General features: G+C 38.3%; 1 protein-coding gene across 1 annotated transcript in view; it reads left to right on the top strand.

The window, feature by feature from the left end:
- MEGF10 (multiple EGF like domains 10) overlaps positions 1-20,522 on the top strand; it is a 269,700-nt gene that overhangs the window by 131,918 nt on the left and 117,260 nt on the right. Inside the window, exons 4-6 of the mRNA XM_057736130.1 lie at positions 10,185-10,317; positions 17,339-17,440; positions 17,780-17,880. Of these exons, the coding sequence (XP_057592113.1) occupies positions 10,202-10,317; positions 17,339-17,440; positions 17,780-17,880 (319 nt within the window). The 5' untranslated portion in view covers positions 10,185-10,201. The remainder of the gene's footprint in view (positions 1-10,184; positions 10,318-17,338; positions 17,441-17,779; positions 17,881-20,522) is intronic.

Here is a 20,522-nt window from a genome sequence, read left to right as displayed (position 1 = left end):
GAAGCCTGGCAGTGGAGTTCCACTGTCACTGATTATATGAAACATCTGTACAGTCTAAATGTGGAAATACCTTATGTACTTTCTAATTCATATTTTCAGTTTTGACCAGGAAGTAGCTTAGTTGCTTGGAAATCTAACTTTGAATGAATTTTCATTTTAAGAGGCTCCAATACACAGATGGAGTATTATTTTAGAAAGACCATGACTGTTATACCTGATGGAAAGGTAATTGATGGGAGATAAACCTGAGTTCTGGATTCTAGTGTTGAACCACCCGCAAACCAGCTCCGTGATCATGGCCAAGTCATCCTAATTTGGGGTTTCAATTTTTCCACCCATAAAATGAAATAATTTTGATTGGATTCCATAAAGCCTTAAACGGTAACTTTTTGTTCTATTTTTTAGCACAAAAGCTTTGTGGACCCAGGACATGTGTAGTGCTCTGGAAAATTTTGGGGAGCCAAATGAATGTTAAAACCTTCAATTCTTTAGCCTGTTATGAAGTATTAAAAATAGAGGAATGCTGTGTGTGTGTGTGTGTATGTGCTTGCCTTAATAGAATCTAGATACATGCTACTGACAGGAGAATTTTCTAAAACCTTGGTTCCATAGAAATTCTTTTCCTCATGGGGTTTGTGTTCCTCTGTGTTTTCATCTCTAAGAAATGATCTTTGAGGAAAGGAAGGCTTGACTTAGATCACTCAGTTGTGCCTAATGGTGTGTCTCAGGAATTGAGGGTTAGCACAATGACCTAGATTTGGGTGAGCAGGTGACTTATAGGCGCCCCTTGTCATGCCAGTGATGTGGACAGATGTGTCGTCATCCTTCCTACTATATCGCCACTGAAAATGACCTGCCAGAGAGGAGAGGGACCAGGCAAATACTTAGGCTTCCTGTTATTGTTCTGTCCTCCCCCCACCACTGTGTGCAAGGAAAGACCTAAGATTCTGATGACACTCAAGTATCCTGCTGCACATCAGAGAAGTCTATTTTCTCCTCTTACCCTTTAATTTGACTTTTCCTTTCTAAAGGAGATTACCTTCTTGTGTCATTCATTCTGTTTCCATCGGATTTTTTCCTGCTTATATTGTGTTGGGGGATTGTTCAAACCTGAAATGGTCAGCTTCTTTAATCAGTATTGTTGATTGAAAGAAAAAAAAAAAGCAACACGTCTCCCTTCCTTTCTGTGCTGATCAATGTCTGTTTTCTAGTTCATTTTTCTTATTCACCTGGACTGCCTGAGGTCTCACAAAGTGTCTGGATATTTTACCTTGAGGAAGTCTTAAACCATGATATTCAATGCCACGCCTGACCTGGCTCTAAAATTCCTCTTCTACTCACTTGCCTTTCCACTCTGCTCCAGACAGCCTTGCCTATTTGCTTGTCCCTCTGGGAAGCTGCTTTCCTTTGCTTTCGCTCCCATTCATTCCTTTGGGTGCAACCTCCTCTGCTCCATCCACCCAGCACAGTCCTCAGTATGCTACCTCTTATCCCCCCTCGCCAGCCGGAAATACTTTCTTAACTTCCAGAGTTATTTTGTAGCCTCTTTTGACCCTAATCATAACTTTTATTGCCTTGTTACTATCCCCATGATACTCTCACATTAGTTTGGAAACTCTTTGAGGGCAGAGATGTCCCTGACCAATGTTTGCTGATTGAGAAAACAAATCTTTGTTCTTTAGCAAAGGCTTTGAAAAATGTCTTTGTGAAAGATTGTTAATCACATTATTAGGACAGTTGATGAAATTTGAATTAGGTCTATAGGTTAGATGGTAGTATAGCATCAGTGTTAAATTTCCTCACTTAAACAATTGGGCTGTAAATAGGTGAATGTTCTTTTTAGGAAATGTAAATTGAAGTATTTAGAAGTATTTGTATGTGTACAAATTACTCTCAAATGGTTAAAGAATATGTATATATATTGCCTATATATGTGTATGTAGATGGAGAGTAATACAGTTAACCTGGCAGAGTGTTAGCAACTGGCCAGTCTGGGTGAAGAGCACTCTGTTCTATTTTTGTAGCTTTTAAATATATTTGAAATTATTTCAAAATAAAAAAGTCAACAAAATGAAATAATTAAATTGTGTATGCCATCCAATCAAAGATAATTATTGAAGACTAGGAATAAGGAACATGTATTTGTAGATGAAAAATTAACTTATGGAAGCGTCCAGAATCCATTCATTTAATATTTTACAAATGACATTACACAGAGCACATGATAAACTCTCCAAGTTATTGTGAAGCAGATCAATTCTTCTGGATAGTCGCGTGTTAGATCGTTAAGGATAAATGGCAGGGTAATTTGGGACAGTGCTTTGTGTGGAAAAGCAGCAGATGCACCTTAAAACACCGGCATTGTGACTTCATGCCTCTAGGGACGCAATAAGTCAAACTGCAGTTTGAGGATGATGGGCTTTTGCCAGGAGTTTTAATGTAGAGAGATTTCAGAAGCTTTGCAAGTGGTTTCTTCTGTGCACAACTGATACCGAAGATGTCAACTAAACGGTGTGCATGTTTGAGAGTTATTTTGCAAGTCAAAATATTTTTGGTATAGACATATTGAAATATAGGCATATTGGATATCTATTGCTGTGTAACAAATTACCTCAAAACTTAGTGGCTTAAAACAACAAACATTTATTATCTCATAGTTCATGTGAGTCAGGAATTTGGGAGAAGCTTAGTTGATGGTTCTGGCTCAGGGTCTCATGAGGTTGTAGCCAGTATGTCAGCAGGGGCTACAGTCACCTAAAGGTTTGACAGGGGCTGGAGGGTCCATTCTCATGGCTGTTGGCAGGAGATCTCAGTTCCTCACTATGTCCATTTCTCTGTAGGGCTGCTTGAGTGTCCTAATGGCATGGCAACTGGCTTCCTGTAGAATGGTGATCCAGAAAGCAAGATGGAAACTGCAGTGGCTTTGATGACCTAGGTTTGGAAGTTATACTCTGTCAGTTTTGCAATATCCTATCGGTTACACAAATCTACTCTATTCATTGTGCTAAGGACTTACATACGAAAGAATTCATTGGAGGCTTTCCGGGAAGCTGGCTACAACAATAGGGTGTAATTAGTGCTGCCAAAGCTTAGTTGTTGAAAAAGGGAAAGAAAGAGTGTATCTTATAAAAGGGATAAAGGGCTTTCTTTTGTTGTTGTTGGACAGGCCAAAAAAATTAGGACTCTTCATGATAGGAACAATGGGTAGGAATGTTACTGAGGAATATTAAATTGTAAAAAGTTTAGGAAAATAAATATTTTATTTAGTAAATTCTGGAATGTGAGAGTGTTTGAAGTTTTGAAGTTTGAAGTCTTTTTCTAATAATGAAGAGATGTATTGTTTTCCCAGTAGTAAATAAAAATAGACTGAACAGAGGAAATATAATTGGGATTCAGAATGGTTGAACTCAGAACAACTCTCCCTAATATCATCCTGTTTTCCATTATTTCTCTTAGTCCTGTCAATTCTGTTTTTCATTGGTTTCTCACATGCTTCCCATTCCTTAGATGACCACCCTGAGACAGGCAATTCCACTCCACACCTGAATGTACTAACCTCCACCCACTTTCTTTGCCTCCAGGAGGTGAGGCTGCTCCCTTGGTTGGATTTTGAACACCTACTCTTGTGTTAATCTTCAAAACATCTCTTTTATCAAATAAAGCATCCTGCCCAAAGACTTAAGTGTATTCCACTGCAGACAGGATAAAATCAACTCAACTCCTTAGCCTGGTGCTCAGGCTTCCTTTAACCCTAATGTGATTCTGAAGGTAGGTTGCAAACATTGCAGTCATCAACCAGCCATACTCCAAACTCTGGTCTGTCTTAATTGATTTCAAGTGAAACATTTAATCCCAGACAATGAGATTATGTATGTGAGGTGCAGGGACAAGGTAGACCCTCAGGGATTTCTAGTTCTTTTCCTTTTAAAAAATTATTTTCAAGTTTGACCTCTCTCAGGAACCTTCACTGCTCACATTGATTTTTTTCTCCTCTTAAAACTCTGGCAATTTCTACATTGACTCATTTGGCAAATAATTATATTTTATTTATAATCTTCCTCCCTAGTAGATTTTGAACAATTGAAGAGACCATGCCTTATAAGGCATAAAACTCCCCACAGTTGTTTGCACTAAGATCCTTAGTGAGTATTGTTTGTGGAATTTTTTCCCTATGCTGTAGGAGATGGATTTACAGGAATGTTGTAGAGTACTTTCCAAAGTTGATGAGTGGGTGACCATGGTCTCCCCAAACCCCCCCCATTTTTTAAAATAAATTAGTTTATTTATGGTTGTGTTGGGTCTTCGTTGCTGTGCGCAGATTTTCTCTAGTTGCGCTAAGTGGGAGCTACTCTTTGTTGCGGTGTGCTGGCTTATTGTGGATGCTGCTCTTGCTGCAGAGCATGGGCTCTAGGTGCGCAGGCTTCAGTAGCTGTGACACGTGGGCTCAGTAGTTGTGGCTCGCAGGCTTAGTTGCTCTGCATCATTTGGGATCTTCCCGGACTAGGGCTCCAAACTGTGTCCCCTGCATTAGCAGGCGGATTCTTCTTCTTTTTTTTTTTTAAGAACTTTTATTGAGATACAGTTAACAGACAATAAACTGCATATATTTAGAGTGTACAGTTTGGTATCCCAATCTCCCAGTTCATTCCCTCCCAACCCTCCCTGCTTTACCCACTTGGTGTCCATATGTTTGTTCTCTACATCTGTGTCTATTTCTGCCTTTCAAACCGGTTGATTTGTACCATTTTTCTATAGTCCACATATATGTGTTAATATACGATATTTATTTTTCTCTTTCTGACTCACTTCACTCTGTATGACAGTCTCTAGGTCCATCCATGTCTCTACAAATGTCCCAGTTTCATTGCTTTTCACAGCTGAGTAATATTCCATTGTATATATGTACCACATCTTCTTTATCCATTCATCTGTTGATGGACATTTAGGTTGCTTCCATGTCCTGGCTATTGTAAATAGTAGCAGGCAGATTCTTAACCACTGTGCCACTAGGGAAGTCCCAAATCTCCCCCTTAATGCTACCTGGATTACACCTGTCGGGTGGGCTGGTTAAGTAGGTTAGGCTGTACCTCTGTGTTCCCTCAGCAGCATCTTTCAGTCTTAATCCTTAATTGCAGCTGTGTCCTGCTGCGTTGAGATGGTCTCTTATGCTCGTCCTCCGTGTGGTGCGAGTCCCCTCAAGGTATCTCAGTGCTTGGCAACCTTAGGGGTTTGCCCAGTGTTTGCTTGATGTGAAGTGCTCAGTGAATGCCAGAACTGCTATTAAACACTCACTTCATGCTAATATTTAGGGATTTTGGGGTTTTTTTGGTTGTTTATGAAACCTTTATAAGTTTATAAAATAGGATTTGAGAATTTGTTTTTCTTTTATTAAATGTTAATAGCCACACTCATTTAACTTTTATTATTAGAATTTTCCAAGGAATGTTGGGTGGCTGCCATTACAACATGATTTAGTTTGACTTAGAAACATATCTTGGTTGTGGTATTTGATGTTAGCAAAATGACGTGAGGATCCCCGGACAAAAATAGATAGCGTTGTACTGCTTGCAATGAGTAGTTATGCTTGAGTAAAGTAATATGCTATTAAAATAACTAGCTTTGGATGGTGAAAAGAGAAATCAGTACAGTGCCTCAAGGAATCCTTTTATCAGTGAAGTAGTATTTCCGTGGAAATCCTCGTCTGAGGTTGTTCTTGGGGCAACCGGCAAACGTTACTCTTTTGACATCTTTAATACCCTGGAGATGGACCTTTGATACTCTATTCACAGGCTCAGTGCTCCAGGAAGAACACAACACATCTGGGCAGCCTTTCTGAGTGGTTCAAGGTAAAACTAGTACATCATTTATAGATGACATGATAGAGCGATCAGTGGACTAGGTGGCTCTCAGTACTTGTGGGGAAAAATTGGGAGGATGTGGCTGTTCTCAATCACTTTTCATCTAGAGAACTGTGAGAGCATTTTAGAGTAGTGAGCTTGAAAAAACACTGGGTGAGGGCACCCAAGTTGTCTCTATGTGTGTACTTAATGATTAGGTACACACATTAGGAAGGAAATAGATTTTAGAACCTTCCTACAGATTAGGAAGGAAATAGATTTTAGAGCCAGAAAGAATTGTCTGGAATCATTTATCCTTCTGTTGTTGCAAAAATAAATTAGCAAGTCAACGCCCTATTATTTATTTCTCCCTAGCACACTGATAGAGAAACTACTGCCTGTCATCACAACGCAGACTCATCCATTGTTTTATTCAACCTGATTGTTTATTGAGGTTTTCGTAGTAGAATAAGCAAAGCCTACCTTCTGAGTAAGCAGTAAGAGTTAATTCTGCCTGCTGTGTTTCCTCTTTCTAATAGGAGCACTTTAGCAATGCTAATCAGTTGTACTGATTTTCTGTTTTGATTTTTCCATAATAATTAAGTGAATGATATGGAATGCAATCAAGTTTGGCACTAGGGGGTTCATGCAAATGACTCTATTTTTTTACATTTGATTTTTTGTTAAATGTAACCACAAGGAAAGTTATTTGAAGGCAAAGACTGGGTGGGTAGGGGTAGCTTAACATCCAATTTAGAGTTTTGAATATTTTAAAAATGTCTATTTCAAGGAAGCATATCACCACTGTTGCCTTTTTTAAAAATTGAAATAATGCTTTTTTTTAAAGATTGTATTTTGTTTTCATTTTTGCTCTAAGATTATAGTGTCAGACAAGATGACACAAAAGAAAAATGAGGAAGAAAAATGTTTTTTGAACTTCCTTCAGGGTAGACACAAAGGAAAAAAGGTACACATATTTACTCATCAAAACCTATATAAGAAAACAAATCAAATAGGAAAAGAGTATATGAAATGCCCTATCCACTTGTTTTGATGACAAGACAAAACAAAAGTAAGGACCACCCATGTTTCTGAGTATAGGGAAATGTTTCTATACTCCTTACAGCTCATTGGCACGTTTGTGAAATGTCTTCTCCCCCTATCTTGTATAGCATTTGAATTATTTTCTTGAATGGTTTTAATCAGTTCATGTGAGTTTATACAATCCCTTCTTCTTGATCTAGCAATTCTTTTTGCTTTCAACATTTTATACTTTAATGTAAATTATTCTAGAACTCAATTTTCTAACTTTGATTTGGAAAATGCTTTGGGGATAAGAGACCGAGTGACATACATACAATTTTAAATGTACTGGTATTTTCCCTTCCATGGACGCCACCAGCAACTTTGTAATGCAGTTTGATTTTTCTGTATGCTGAATTTCAGAAGCAATAAGGACATCACCAAATTCTGCTTTTTCTTTTTTTTTTCTGCCATTCCCGTAGTGAGGTTAAAGCCTTCACAGGGCCATGCATCAAGTGCAAAGGAAAAAGAGATACCAAATTAGCGCTAAATTTTTTACATTTGAAGAGAACACAGCCTCTTTCTTTTTCTTGGCAGTTTGATTCATTGCTTCCAGCAATTTCCAATTTACAGACTAAACATTTCTAATTGGGAAATGGATGGTTGGAGTCTGAGATGGTGACTCAGGATGTAAACTTTCCAGTTTGGGGTAATTGTTTGTGAGTAGATGGCAGATTACTGCTGATGAGCTTGAGCTCTTGTTTTGCATTTGAGGAAAGAATGATAGTTAAGATACATATTTCACACTTCACTGAAACAGAATTCTTACCTGACATAGATAAGGCAATGAGTCAGAGAGATATTTGCCATGCTTATTTGTTACATCCAAATATATGAAAAGTTTACTTTTTTTGATGGGTGAGGAAGACATCACAGTATATTACATGTCTTCAGCTGTGAAATGGGGATAATAAAAACACCTTCGTAAGTTACTGTGCAGATTGAATAGATAAGTCACTTGAAAGGCTCAGCACTGTGCCTGGTACAGAGCAATAGGTCAGGAGAGATTAGCTGTTATTGTTTAGCATCTTCAACATCATTACTTTTTATTTATTTCTGTTAAGTTGAATAGTTTCTTTAATTATATAATAAGCTTCAGATTTTACAACTTCATAATGGTTAGCCTGTGAGAAACATTAGTAATTTGAATTAATTTATAAGCAATATTTTGGCTACTCATTTATGCTTAATATTATTGGAATTAGGGTTAGGGTTAGCATTTCATGATGATTGAAATGCGCCTTTTGAAGATTTCACTGCCTCTCAGTGGCTTACACCATCTTTCAATTCTGACAGATTCATGACGTTTATTCCTTATTCCAAATCAAACATTTTCTTTTGTCTTAGCCTTTGTGGAATTAGAGATAGATAACTTGTCATAATATACTTCGTATACTTGTACTTATAAACAATCTTGACTTTAAAGAATTTAATACTTCATTTAATCTATTCTTTTGAATTTGAAGGATAAACTATTTCCTAAGGTTAGATGTTTGCCAGTATTGTTGTTTATTATTTGTTTGTTTTTAGATAAACTTACCTTTTATAACCACAAGATTATCATTGAATAAATTTGGTTTCCAGATACTAAAACCTGATAACCTCATGGTGTGGAAGTTAGTATCACTTCTCAAAATGCCAGCTCTTACCCAGAAAATAACTGCTTGGTCCCATAATCTGGCCAATTGTTTCTAGGTTACTAACAGATAGGCTAATGCTTGTTTTCTTTTTAATTAGTAAATGGATCACTTATTTTTTTTTTTTTGACTGCACGGCATGTGGGATCTTAGTTCCCTGACCAGGGATCAAACCCGCACCCCCTGCTTGGAAGTGCCTAGTCTTAACCACTGGACCACCAGGGAAGTGCTGGATCAGCTATTTCTAATTCCATGTCCATTTTTATAACGATTATATAAAATCATTTTATACAATGTGACAATTAAACTTTTCCTCCGAAGTGCCAAGTTCCTCCCCACCCCGCCCTCCCCTGCTTCCCTGGAGGAGGGCTTCTGTGCTTCCGTCTCCATGAGGGGATCACCTTCCATCCAAAGGGCTGTATCAGGCGTCCCTCCTCAATCTTACTCCCACATTCAATCACCAAGTCTTGTCCATTTCACCTCCTGAAATACTCCCAGATTCACTTAGTTCCCTGCAACCCCAGTGTTACTTCCTTATTTTACCTGCAGTCCTGTCTCACCTGACCTCCCTCTAATAGTCTCCTCCTGCAGGTCCCTCACCCCTTGAAGCCAGTGAGCTTTCTAATGTCACCTGTACCCTTTCCTAGCTCTCTGTAATCCTCGGGTGAGGTTCATATACTTCGCAATGTCTTATAAAACCCGTGGTGGTGCGCCCCCATGTCTTTCTCCAGCTGAGCTAATTTGAGCTCCCTACGTGTGCCTGACCCTCCCTCACCTCTCTTCCCTCTGCCTGGAACATTCTGCTCCCTCTTTTATCTCCTTTGCAGGCCTAACTCTCCTGCAGATATGTTGCTACTTGTTTTTCCTTTTTAGTTTTTCTTCCTCTCGATAATAATGCCAGGTTCATTTTTTCTAACACTGACCCCCAAACATCTTTACACTTTTTCTATACACCTATATAGAAACCTCTATAAAACAGCTGGTTTTGTTTCTGTTCCTCAGATGGGGAGAAAGAAGCACTAAATATGAGAAATGTATGTCACAAGTATTAAGTTATAAAGATCTTAATGGGCAGGGACAGGAACTAGATCTGTGTTTTATGTCCAGTGTTTGCACGGTGCCTAGGATAGAGTGGGCATTCAGCGCACATTGAATGAATTGTTGAATGACCCTCAGTTTAAGCCTGAGGTGCCTCTCTCTTGAGTCAATGGAGCTTCTGTTTCATTAGTTATCCTCTGGGACAAATGAGGCCAGATTCCTCTGTGTGCCCTCTTCTTCCAGAAGGGAAATATGCCTGGTGAGAGAATCTGGAAGGCTGTGTTGCTCTGAGTTGTTTGGGTAGATTCCTTTAATGTCGGTTGGCCTGGATGAGAAGGTCTTTTGTTGTGGTGGCAGTTAATGATGATTTGTACTTTTTAGTAATTTACAAAATGGTGGCCATCCTGACAACGTAAGAAATATCTCTCCCTCCTGGACCATGAAAGCTGGTGACCCATCTATTTAAATCTAAGACTTGTTATGCATGTTTCAGTCCCAGTGACAACTGGTACTGAATAGTTGCTGTACTGAAAAGAATTCTGTTTGGGTCATTTTAATGCATCTTTAATTTGGATTTTTTTTCTTGTAGGTTGTTCTTCAGAAACAATGGTTATCTCTTTGAACTCATGCCTGGGCTTTATCTGTTTATTGTTATGCCATTGGATGAGGACAGCGTCATCTCTGAACCTTGAGGACCCTAATGTGTGTAGCCACTGGGAAAGGTAATGGTTTTGAAAGTAGTCTGAGAAATAATTTCTGATAGATTCCTTTATATACTACCATTATCAGTACCATATATAAAATTAGAACTTAAGAAGAGATTGTAAAGTTACTTTTATGTAAAAATCATTAGTTATATCTAATAAATTAGATAGTATAATTCACCTTGGTCTTAGAGAATATATGTTATGTGAAGAAAACTTGATATATTGATTCTAACACAGGTGCAATTGTAAGACCAGGAAAAACATTAATAGATTGATTAAAATGATCTCCCTAAGGTCTTCTCCCTGCTCTGTATCTATTTGCAATCATTTGGCAGAACTGGACGTATGCATGGGAACCAATGAGAGAACAGTGGATGACAGTGTGGAATAATATCCTAGAGTGTTGAAATGAATGGCATAAAAAAATGTGCAGTAGGTAGCCTGAAAGGGGAGACATGATTTCTGGAGGAATTGGCAAGGCTGCATGGAAGTAGTGTCCCTTGAGATGTCTTCGAAGACCTGAATAAGACGAGTGGATGACAGTATTTGGGAGGGATTCTAGGATGGAAGGTAAGTTGAAACCAGTACCATGCAGACCACTAAAGGCTGTGCCTGGTAGGACTAGAGTCAGTACAGTACTGGAGGAGAGCAAGACTGAACAGATTATGTGAAAGCAGATGATGTAGTGTCCAGATCTGGGTGATTTGCAATAGGAAATACAGAGGAAGTACAAAATATTAGGTCCTCTTATAATCTCTTTTGGAACACGAAAACAGCACAAACCATCTAGTGATACTGTAGTGCAGTCAAACGCAGTTTCCTCTGCTCTCACGTGCTGCTTGCATTGCTAAGAAAGTGTGTATCTTTATCCAAAATTAACATTGCACTTGCAAGTGTTTCAAGCAAATAGAGGTGTCAAGTACTAGAGAATAATACGTATTTGTAATAGCTGTAAATTCGATGACATCAAACTCTTGGTCTCTTTGTCCTCTCCCTCAGCACCATGATGAGTACAACATACACATTCTAATTGCTGTGTCACCCACTGGTAGGATGCACAAAGCTCAGTCTTTCAAGCACAGCAGCTATATTATTCTAGGGGCACACTGGTTCCTCACTCGCAGCGTTATTTTTTGGTGAGGGCTCGTCCCCATCTTCATTGGCAGTATTACAGTCAGGGTAACAAAAACATATTTTCCTGATCAATCAATAGTTATATAGCATGATGAAACTTTTAGCTGTAAAGGAAATATGTATGGGTAATAAAGCTCTATATATTTGTGCTATTAACTTTATTACACAGAATTTAAGGGAAGGGACCTCCTATTAATTATCTTTATAATTTTCACAGAACTTCCCATAAAACATTTCACCAACACAGTATGTACTAAATATGATTAAAGTAATAAAAATTAATTGAATACATGAATAAGAACATATCAAATTTAGAAAAGGGAGAGTCCATTGGTGGTTGAACTTCTTGGAGGATGATAGCTTTGGAATGGGAGGAAAAATCAAATTTGTTAGATACTGTGAAATAAGAATCAGGAGATCTTGATAATACATTAACTATGGATGTGAAAGAGGCAGAAAAGACTGAGATTTAGAACCTGCTGTGTGAAAGAGTGGAGGTGTCCTTGCACATGTGGAAAAAAAAAAAGAAGAGAACTGATTTGACAGGAAAGATTAGTGTGGTTTTATCAGGCTATATTGATAAGATCAATTTGAAATATAGGCCTGGATGAATGTTTTTTTTCATTTAAACAAAACATGAAAAAAATATTTCCCCCAGTTTGTTTTGACATTGTCCTATCTTGTAATTGTCATGGACAAAAAGGCCTTATGAAATATAAGAAAGAGTATTGGCTTAGCCCTGTTTTTTTCACTTAAGAAGTCCAGTGATCTTGGATGAGTCTCTTAACATCATCCAATTGAAAGATTTATTGTGAAACTTGCATGAAATAATTTATGAAAGATGTTTTGTGAAATAAAAAGTGCTGGATGAATGTAAAAAAAGAGAGAGAGAGAGAAATATGGTCCTGGAAGTATTTGGTAATATAGATTTGGGAATCTCTAGCATGATGAGATGAGAACAGATGAGTTCTCCGAGGGAAAGACTATGAAGAGAAAAGCATCCAAGACTTCAAGTAATCCAGCACACACTCAGATGTACACATTTTGTCCTGATTTCTTGCTCAATATTTAACCAACCTTACCAACACATAATTGCATTGTTTTCTTCACCATTTTTAATTCCCAGTGTCTAAAATACTGCCTTGCATATGGCATGTGCTCAGTTAATAATTGTTGAGGAGTAAACTCACCTTCTGATGGGAAAGGAAATGACTAAATATGGACACCAGTAGTGGGGGGGTGGGGAGGGGGAAGAGATAGAGAAGGGGCACATTAATCTCTAAACCTAATTCCACTGTCATACAGGTGATTAGAGTAACCGCTAAAATACTCACTAATGGGGAGGAAATTCAGTGTGAAAAAATAGGAAAATGATGGAGATTCTTTTCCTGTCTATATTTTTCCTATGAACTGCTAAAAAGAAAAATTGACAGCTACAATTTTCTTATTGATAAATTTTCTGTTATAAGGCTAGATAATGATTCTTTGAAGAAAGTTCAAAAAAGTACAATTGTTTTGGCAAGAATGGAGAAAAGGAGTATAAATTAAAATGATCAAATAAAGATGCAGCTGACAGGTTCTCCTGTATTTTCAAAAACTGAAATGCGCTTGAATTGAAATAGGGAGAGGCAGGTTAGCTTCAAGGACAAAATTCCTGGTAGTAGGGCTGAGTAGTACTCATTCTAGGTTTTCCTTATACTAAAATCCACTTGTCACCAATGTTTCCAAGCCATAGAATCACCTGCAGCCTTGCTTCTCAGAGTGCAGTCTGTGGAGCTGCAGCAGCAGAAACCTCAGCTGGGAGCTTGTTGTAAATGCAGACTCTCAGGTCCCTCCCCAGACCTACTGAATCATTTATTTTCAAATAAAAGTATGCCTCATTTTAATGCAGCAATTGTGATTCTTAAAAGTTGTACATGAAATGAAATTAAGAAAAATTAAATCATTTAAAATCCACAAGGGATGCTTGTTATTAAAGGTATTCTGCACAGCATCCTTTTGGAAAATGAATTAACTCCATGAATCACTTATTCCTTCTCCCCAGCTCCTTTCCATGTTGTGTGAGTTTAAGTATTTCCATCTATTGGGGTTTCTTCTGAAGAAGGCACAGATGAAGAGAAGCCATTCTCTGCCCAACCCCTTGGGGGTGGGGCACAGGAGTGGTAATAATTGAAGCTGCATTCCTAAAGGGAACAGAGATAAGAAATGATAATTATTACCACATTTGATTAAAGCAACAAGATAATTTAGGCAGATAAAATGTAATTAACCACTTTGGAATGTGTCCAAGTGATGATGGCTTTTTCCCCTTTTCTTTGACCTTAAATTAAATCTTGCTGGGGTTCCTTCCCAGATAATACTTAATAGGTTAAAATCACGGGTGATGATATGTTTTCAGTGTGTTTGAGAAGATTAAACAAACAAGCAGAAGATAAAGGGTTTAGCAGCTTGACGCTAAAAATAGTGTAGAATTGGGACCAGATTCCTTTTATACCACAGTTTGTCAGGCACTGTCTGCTTTAGAAGCTTTCAATGTTCTAGAACATCTGAGAGGGGACAGAGGTACAGGATGGTATCTAGGGGTCTTGGTGTTCGTACTGGCTCTACACTGACCACTAGCACTGGGAGCTCAGTGGGGCTTATTTGTGATGAAAATGGGATTGGACTAGACAATCGAGAAGGTTCCTTCCCATTCTTTGACTTTAAGAGCAGCTGCAGATGATCAAGGAGGTGTGGGCTATCAGCCGAGATGCTAATTAAGTTCAAATAGCAGCTCATGTATTGGCCAAAGAAGCAGCACTAAGGACCAGAGGAGGTCGTCTAATTCTCAGAGACATTTCCCTTCATGATGTGGGCACAGAGCTTCCAGGAAATGGCCTCTTGAAAAGTGATAACTTAATTGTCTAACGATAGGTGCGTATTGAGCAAATTAGGTGTAGTCACAAGTATTTGGTTGTCATAATTTGAAGACTGTTTACTAACATGGAAAAATGCTTATGATATACTCTTAAATTTAAAAAGTAGGTTTAAAATTATGTGCATAGCATGAGTATGAAAATATAAGAACAAAAAACTAAACTATAACTAAAACTAAGAACCCCTAGGGATGGTAAAAGAAGTACAGCAAAAAGCTACGGGTAATTAGGTAAGAATTATACAATTCTCTCTCTTCTTAAAAATTTGTTTTCCAGATTTTCTAGTGTGATTATAATATCATTAAAAATGAAAAAAAGGAGAGATTGTTTAGAAAAGAAAAATAATGTATGAAAAAGAACAGAAAAGAAATTTGGGTTGAAAAAGCTTAGAACCTTTCTCCCGTAAACTTAAGAGGAACCCTCAATAGCTGATCAATGTGGAAAGTAATTTATATTCAGTCCATTCTTCATCGAGTTTGAGACTGAATAATTCTAATAAGTGTCAAGATTGAAGAGAAACCCTCAACCATAGTGAATTTTATACTTCAGTTTCCCCCCAACTCGATATATTTCTCTATTAAAGTAAGAGCAGGTTATTTTTAGCATTTACATGCTGGCATCTCTTGCAAGCACTTTGAGGGCAGGAATTGCATAGATTTTATTCAATAAATGTTTGTTGAATTGAAATCCTTAATAGTTTGATTGTCCTTTTATAGAGAAGAGCTTTTTTTTTTATCCTAAAAGCAGAGAAGCATCCTGCAAATGTATGCTATTGGTGAGCAGCAAATGTGCAGAAGAGGAAATTCATGTCTTTTAACATTTTCTCTTATTGAAGAAACCTTACAGGCTGCTGGAAATTAGTGAAGACCCTTTTCATGTTTGCTTGTAGAGTCAGCTCCCCCATCACATCTAAGGGCGTGTGTTTGGCCAGGGTCCCTTAGTTGATTATCGCTTTTGCTCTCCAAGGCATTCAGATCTTAACCCTTAACATGGCCTGTGAAATTTTATGGGACTACTGCATGAGGTCTAGTTCTAGCAAACTAGTACTTTAGAGCCTGGTAGATCACATTTTTTTCACCCAAGCGGCATTAATTTAGAGTGGTTTCGTTTTCATTCCCGTAGCACATGTGGAAAGTTGTTCTGTTTTGCACATGGGAACGTAGGACTGCCTAGATGGCAGCTCCACACACACAGGACATTCATTCACTTTGCTCTCCACTAGAAATGGAATGGAGAGATAATGCTGCAGGCCTCGAGATTAAGTTATTTACAATTTGCTGGATAAGGAGGGAAAAGATTTGATGAGGAAGTCTTAGAAATTGCAACAACCTGAACCTAAGGACACTGCTAGGGGTCTGAAGAAAATCTGAATAGCTTCATGTGATATTTCATTCCAAGAACACTTGTATTTTAACAGAGGCCTCTCGCTTTACCCAGAAGGAGTTATATCAGAGATGTAGGCAATGGCACGCTCGGCACTTGTCTGAGCCTGTTCTTGCAGGTGTCATCTGCTGGGGTAGAAGGACATAGTCATCTGAAACGTATGTTAGAAATTCAGAATGCCAAGTAAGAAGGGATCTTCAAGAACATCTCTGACCCCAAGGTTTTGTGATGTGATCGTCAAAACCCAGGGAAGTGAGGTCACCTGCTGCCCGTCAGCCAGGTGCTCAGTGTCCGATCAGGATAATAATCCTGCCTTCTTGTAATCCAGTGAGCTTTGCACTAGAACCTACTGCATCTGCCTCAGGTGTGTGGAGGATCCCTAAATTCACCTAGAAATCAAGTTGCAATGTTCCGAAGACTCACGTACACAGAGTATGAATAGTGTGATTAGTTCATGGATGTCTCATAAAGACTGAGAGAGACCACCTGGAGAAAGAAATTGCACTGTTTGTGAGGCCAGTGCTGCTTAGCTTTTCAAATTAGAAGTTTCTGCTCTCTAGCCTGAATTCTTCATGCTGAAATTTTAACCCCGTTCCTTCCGTACCTTCTGTAATTGACAGTTCCTATTAATGAACTTGAGCTATTGACCTGCACCAGTGAGCCCATAATTGTGGCCCATTTTTGTTGTTGTTGTTGTTAGCATGCATTAAAGATTTTAGTGGAAATTTTTGACTGATAAAGCAAGTAGAATAAATTGTTTTGAAAAGGGAATTCTCCAGATTGTCCTGTAGGCAAGAAATCTGAACTCTTGAGCATGTAATAGACTGCTTTGAAATGAAGAAGTATGGGAATGAACATCAAATATTCTTTATATTTCGTGGGTGTTTTTCAGCCACATTCTTAGGTCCATAGGATTGCATGCTTCTAGTCTAACAAGAAGCCATTAGTGAAAATATATTGGAAAACAGACTATTTAAGTAGCAGTAGATCGTTCGTATGATTATTTCAGGCTAATTGTCTCAGCAATATGTTTAGAGTTGGGTTTAAAGACTTCTTTGTAGCTTCTATAGAGAGGTTGTATATATTCTTCCATTGCCTGAGAAGCAGGACAGGCGCAAGAAAGAAAATTATTGCAAGTTCCAACCAAAGAAATACAGTCTTTCTGATTTTCCAAAAGCAGTCGTGAAATGTACTTGGATTGTCTCTTTGCTGGTTACCTTTATTATTTGCATGAGGCCTAGCTTGAAAACTTTTGTGAAAGGTCTTGATATCCCTGGACCCCAGGGGAGGGGATGGAATTAAACAGAAAAAATATGTGCTAATATGCTTTTAAATTTAGGAATCTCAGAGTTTTTGGTGAATTGTAAATTAGTTTCTTTGAAATGTATAGCATGAACTCTTGTATTTAAAATATGTTATTAATATTGGATCTTTCAGGGTTCTAGTTCAAATAGAAACCCCCCAAAACCTGAAGATTCTCTGTTAAAAGTCAGTGTGGAGTTGCAAGTGGAGATAGTTTAGCCAATGATAGTTTTTTGGTACATAGTCTATCATTAATGTAAGAAATAGAAATACTGATTTCTTCCCTTTCCTCTCCTTTTCAGCTACTCCGTGACTGTGCAAGAGTCATACCCACATCCCTTTGATCAAATTTACTACACTAGCTGCACTGACATTCTGAACTGGTTTAAATGCACACGGCACAGGTAATGGAAGCTCAGATGTGTTTATGTGTTTGGCTAACTGGGAACGTCTGGTATGAGGTATCTCAAGATAAGTGAAGTAGGGAAGCCATGAAACTTCTGATTCCTTGAAATAAAGTGTAGGTTGGTTTAAATGGGCAATCAGTGTATTCTTAGCAAATTAGTGAGTTAGCATAATATTGGTCAAAACAAATATCCCATGTTTCTTCTTAATTATTTTAGAGTACTTTGCTTTATACCTTTATTATATTTAATAGCCTTTTGTATTAAAATATAAAGTCTTGATTTCTATTCAAATTGTAGGTCCAAAAAAGTAACAATGTGATTTTTCCCTTTCTATAGAATCAGTTATCGGACAGCCTATCGACATGGAGAAAAAACTATGTATAGGCGCAAATCCCAGTGCTGTCCTGGATTTTATGAGAGCAGGGAAATGTGTGTCCGTAAGTAAGACTTGCGGACCTCCCTTGGAGGTTCATTTATTTTTCACAGTGTTGGTTTGCATCTGTTAATTGCAGCCTAGACAGAGGCCTGGGGAGATGAAGCATCTTGGATCATTCCCTTTCACTCACTGCTGCCTTCTTGGCCTGTGTAAGGAGGGAAGCATTAACTGTGTCCCTCTGTCCTATGAAAACTCTCCGAATGAATGTCACTTGAGGAGAAAGCAGATGTTATAGAAAGAGGACTCAAGGCTGGATGCTGTGATGGTCGTTACAGTCCTTCAATAAACGTCTGTTTGGAAATTGGTCAGGGAGTCATTAAACTTAGATCACAGAAGAGAACAGAGATATAACCTTCCTGCAGCAGCTCACCAGAGTCCCGAGTCAATTTCCGAGAGGCTAGCATGTTCTTTTCTGGTACATAGAATGATAGGCTTATTAAGAGTAGAGGAGATTTCACGATAAGAAATGACTGTTAAGCATGGGTCACAATGTAGACCTTTTTTCATTGTTAGTTCTCTCTTTCCTCCCCTCCCCATCTCACCAATTCATCTTGAGGTGTCTTAAGAGAAGTTTGATGTTTTATCCTAGAATGTCATGTGACATGCAGTTTGCAATTGGGATTTCTTACTATTGTGTGTAGGACACTGAGAAGGGAGTATTAAAAACGATCTTATTCAAATATTTTGGCTCAACACAAAGCTAGAGGGCAGCTTTGCTTTCTGAGCTGGGATGCTGGTGTTGAGTAGCATAGAGAGAGAAAAATTCTGCCCTGATTTGGAGGCACTAGGAATGATTGGACACATCTGGGCTTGAAACTGCAGAGCTGAGTGATTCCACTGGCTTGGCCACCACTCAGCTGGGTGGCCCTAGACAAACCGTTTATAACTCTTTGAGGCTAGTTTGCTGTCAGGTAGAGAGAGGGCTTGTAATAGTGTATGTGTCATCTTCCGTGCAACCCTTGGAGTCTATTCTTTAAATAGACAAGGGTGATTTCTCATATTTGATTCAAAACCAAAGCTATATATGACAATCAATGTTCATTGAAGAGAAGTTAGAAAATGTAACTGAGAGAAAAGAAGAAAGTACAAACACGTTGTGAATGCATTTCCTGGTCAGTAAATGTACTTCTATAACATTTTACAAATGTCAGTATGTTATGCATTATAGATGTTTATTTAACTGATCTCAACTCTTAAATATTAACTATTTAACTATTGTGGACTACTACTTTAGAAGACACCATTGTGATTAAATCTTTGTTCATATCCATAATTAATAGGTAAGGCTAACTTCCTAGAAGTAGAATTGCTGAGTCAGAGGCATACACATATTTCTAAGATGTTTGGTGTGTTTCCACCAGCAGTATAGAATGTCTTTTTGCTTACACCCTGTGGCAATTTTCCCTTTGCTATTTTTTTTCTTAATTTGCATTTGTTTGATTAATAATGATGCTGAATAAGAAAAATTACATGTTTATAATCAAACATCTTAGAGAATAATCATGAATTGATCTCTGTGGCCCAGGCTGATGGGAAATTTTCAAAGGAAAACCCTGAATACATACAGAGTGGAGAGTGGGGAGGCCTGGCTGGTCGGACTGGCCACTTCACAAAGGCTTCGGCGTGACATTATCTTGGTGCACTTGCCAGGGTTCGAACTTACAAACACAATTGTCAGCACCCTGAGAAAATAGTTCTATCTCCCAGGATTCCTTTCTGTTAACCCAGGTCATAGGAATCATATATATATAAAGCCAGGATGCTAATTCACTGTTACACAGAACCTGAAGAGGTGCCTACAGTCTTCTGGTCATACCTTTTTTCCTTGAAGGTCTGGCATGTGGGAAACTAGATTGTATTGGCAGCTGACGTGGGGGTGTGAATCAGAGCAAGGTCATTTAGAGAGAAAATTTTTAGTACTTCGTGGTTCCAGCCTTCCATAGCCCAACGCCTTCATCATTTTATTCAGTAGTGCAACCTATCTCAGAAAGCAAGGCAATCCCACAGCACTGTCATACCTGGTAAAAATGATTGCCATCACATGATGGTAAAGATAAGTCTTCCTTGATCTCACACTAGACAGGTTGCCAGGTGTCCTCCTGACTGGGTGAACATCTCTAGCATTTGCCTCTAAAATTCTCCTTTCTAAGCCTTCTTGGCTGACCAAATGTTCCTGGAGACTGAAACATTTTTTTCTTTAGATATGTTAATATATTTGATCAACTTACAGTCTAGTCTCGGAGGCCTGGAAGCTATTTGATCTCTTTAAGGGTACTTTGCATCTCTCCACTCTGATGTCGTGATTTCACAGCTTAACCGCAGAGGACAATCCTGCTTCCCTTACTTCCTTGTTCTTGGGGATGCCTCTGGTAAATCTGTTCTCTCAACAGCTGACACTAGTGAGGCACCCTTGTGGATAGAGAAAGAAGAGGGAACACCAAAGCACCCTTAGTTCTGCTTTCACAATCTTTTTTTCAACTAGGTTTTGCTGCCAGGCACCTAGCACAGTCAACATTTTAACCGTTTCCAGCAAGTTATCAAAAGGAATTGAAATAATTTTATTTTAATATTTAATAATTTTTAATTTATTATATTTAATAATTTTAGTTTAATTTTGGTAGTCAATTTACCTAGAAGGCAAAA

This window comes from Hippopotamus amphibius, chromosome 1, assembly GCF_030028045.1.
Source record: "Hippopotamus amphibius kiboko isolate mHipAmp2 chromosome 1, mHipAmp2.hap2, whole genome shotgun sequence".
NCBI lineage: Eukaryota > Metazoa > Chordata > Mammalia > Artiodactyla > Hippopotamidae > Hippopotamus > Hippopotamus amphibius.
This window is presented reverse-complemented; position numbering and strand designations above follow the sequence as displayed.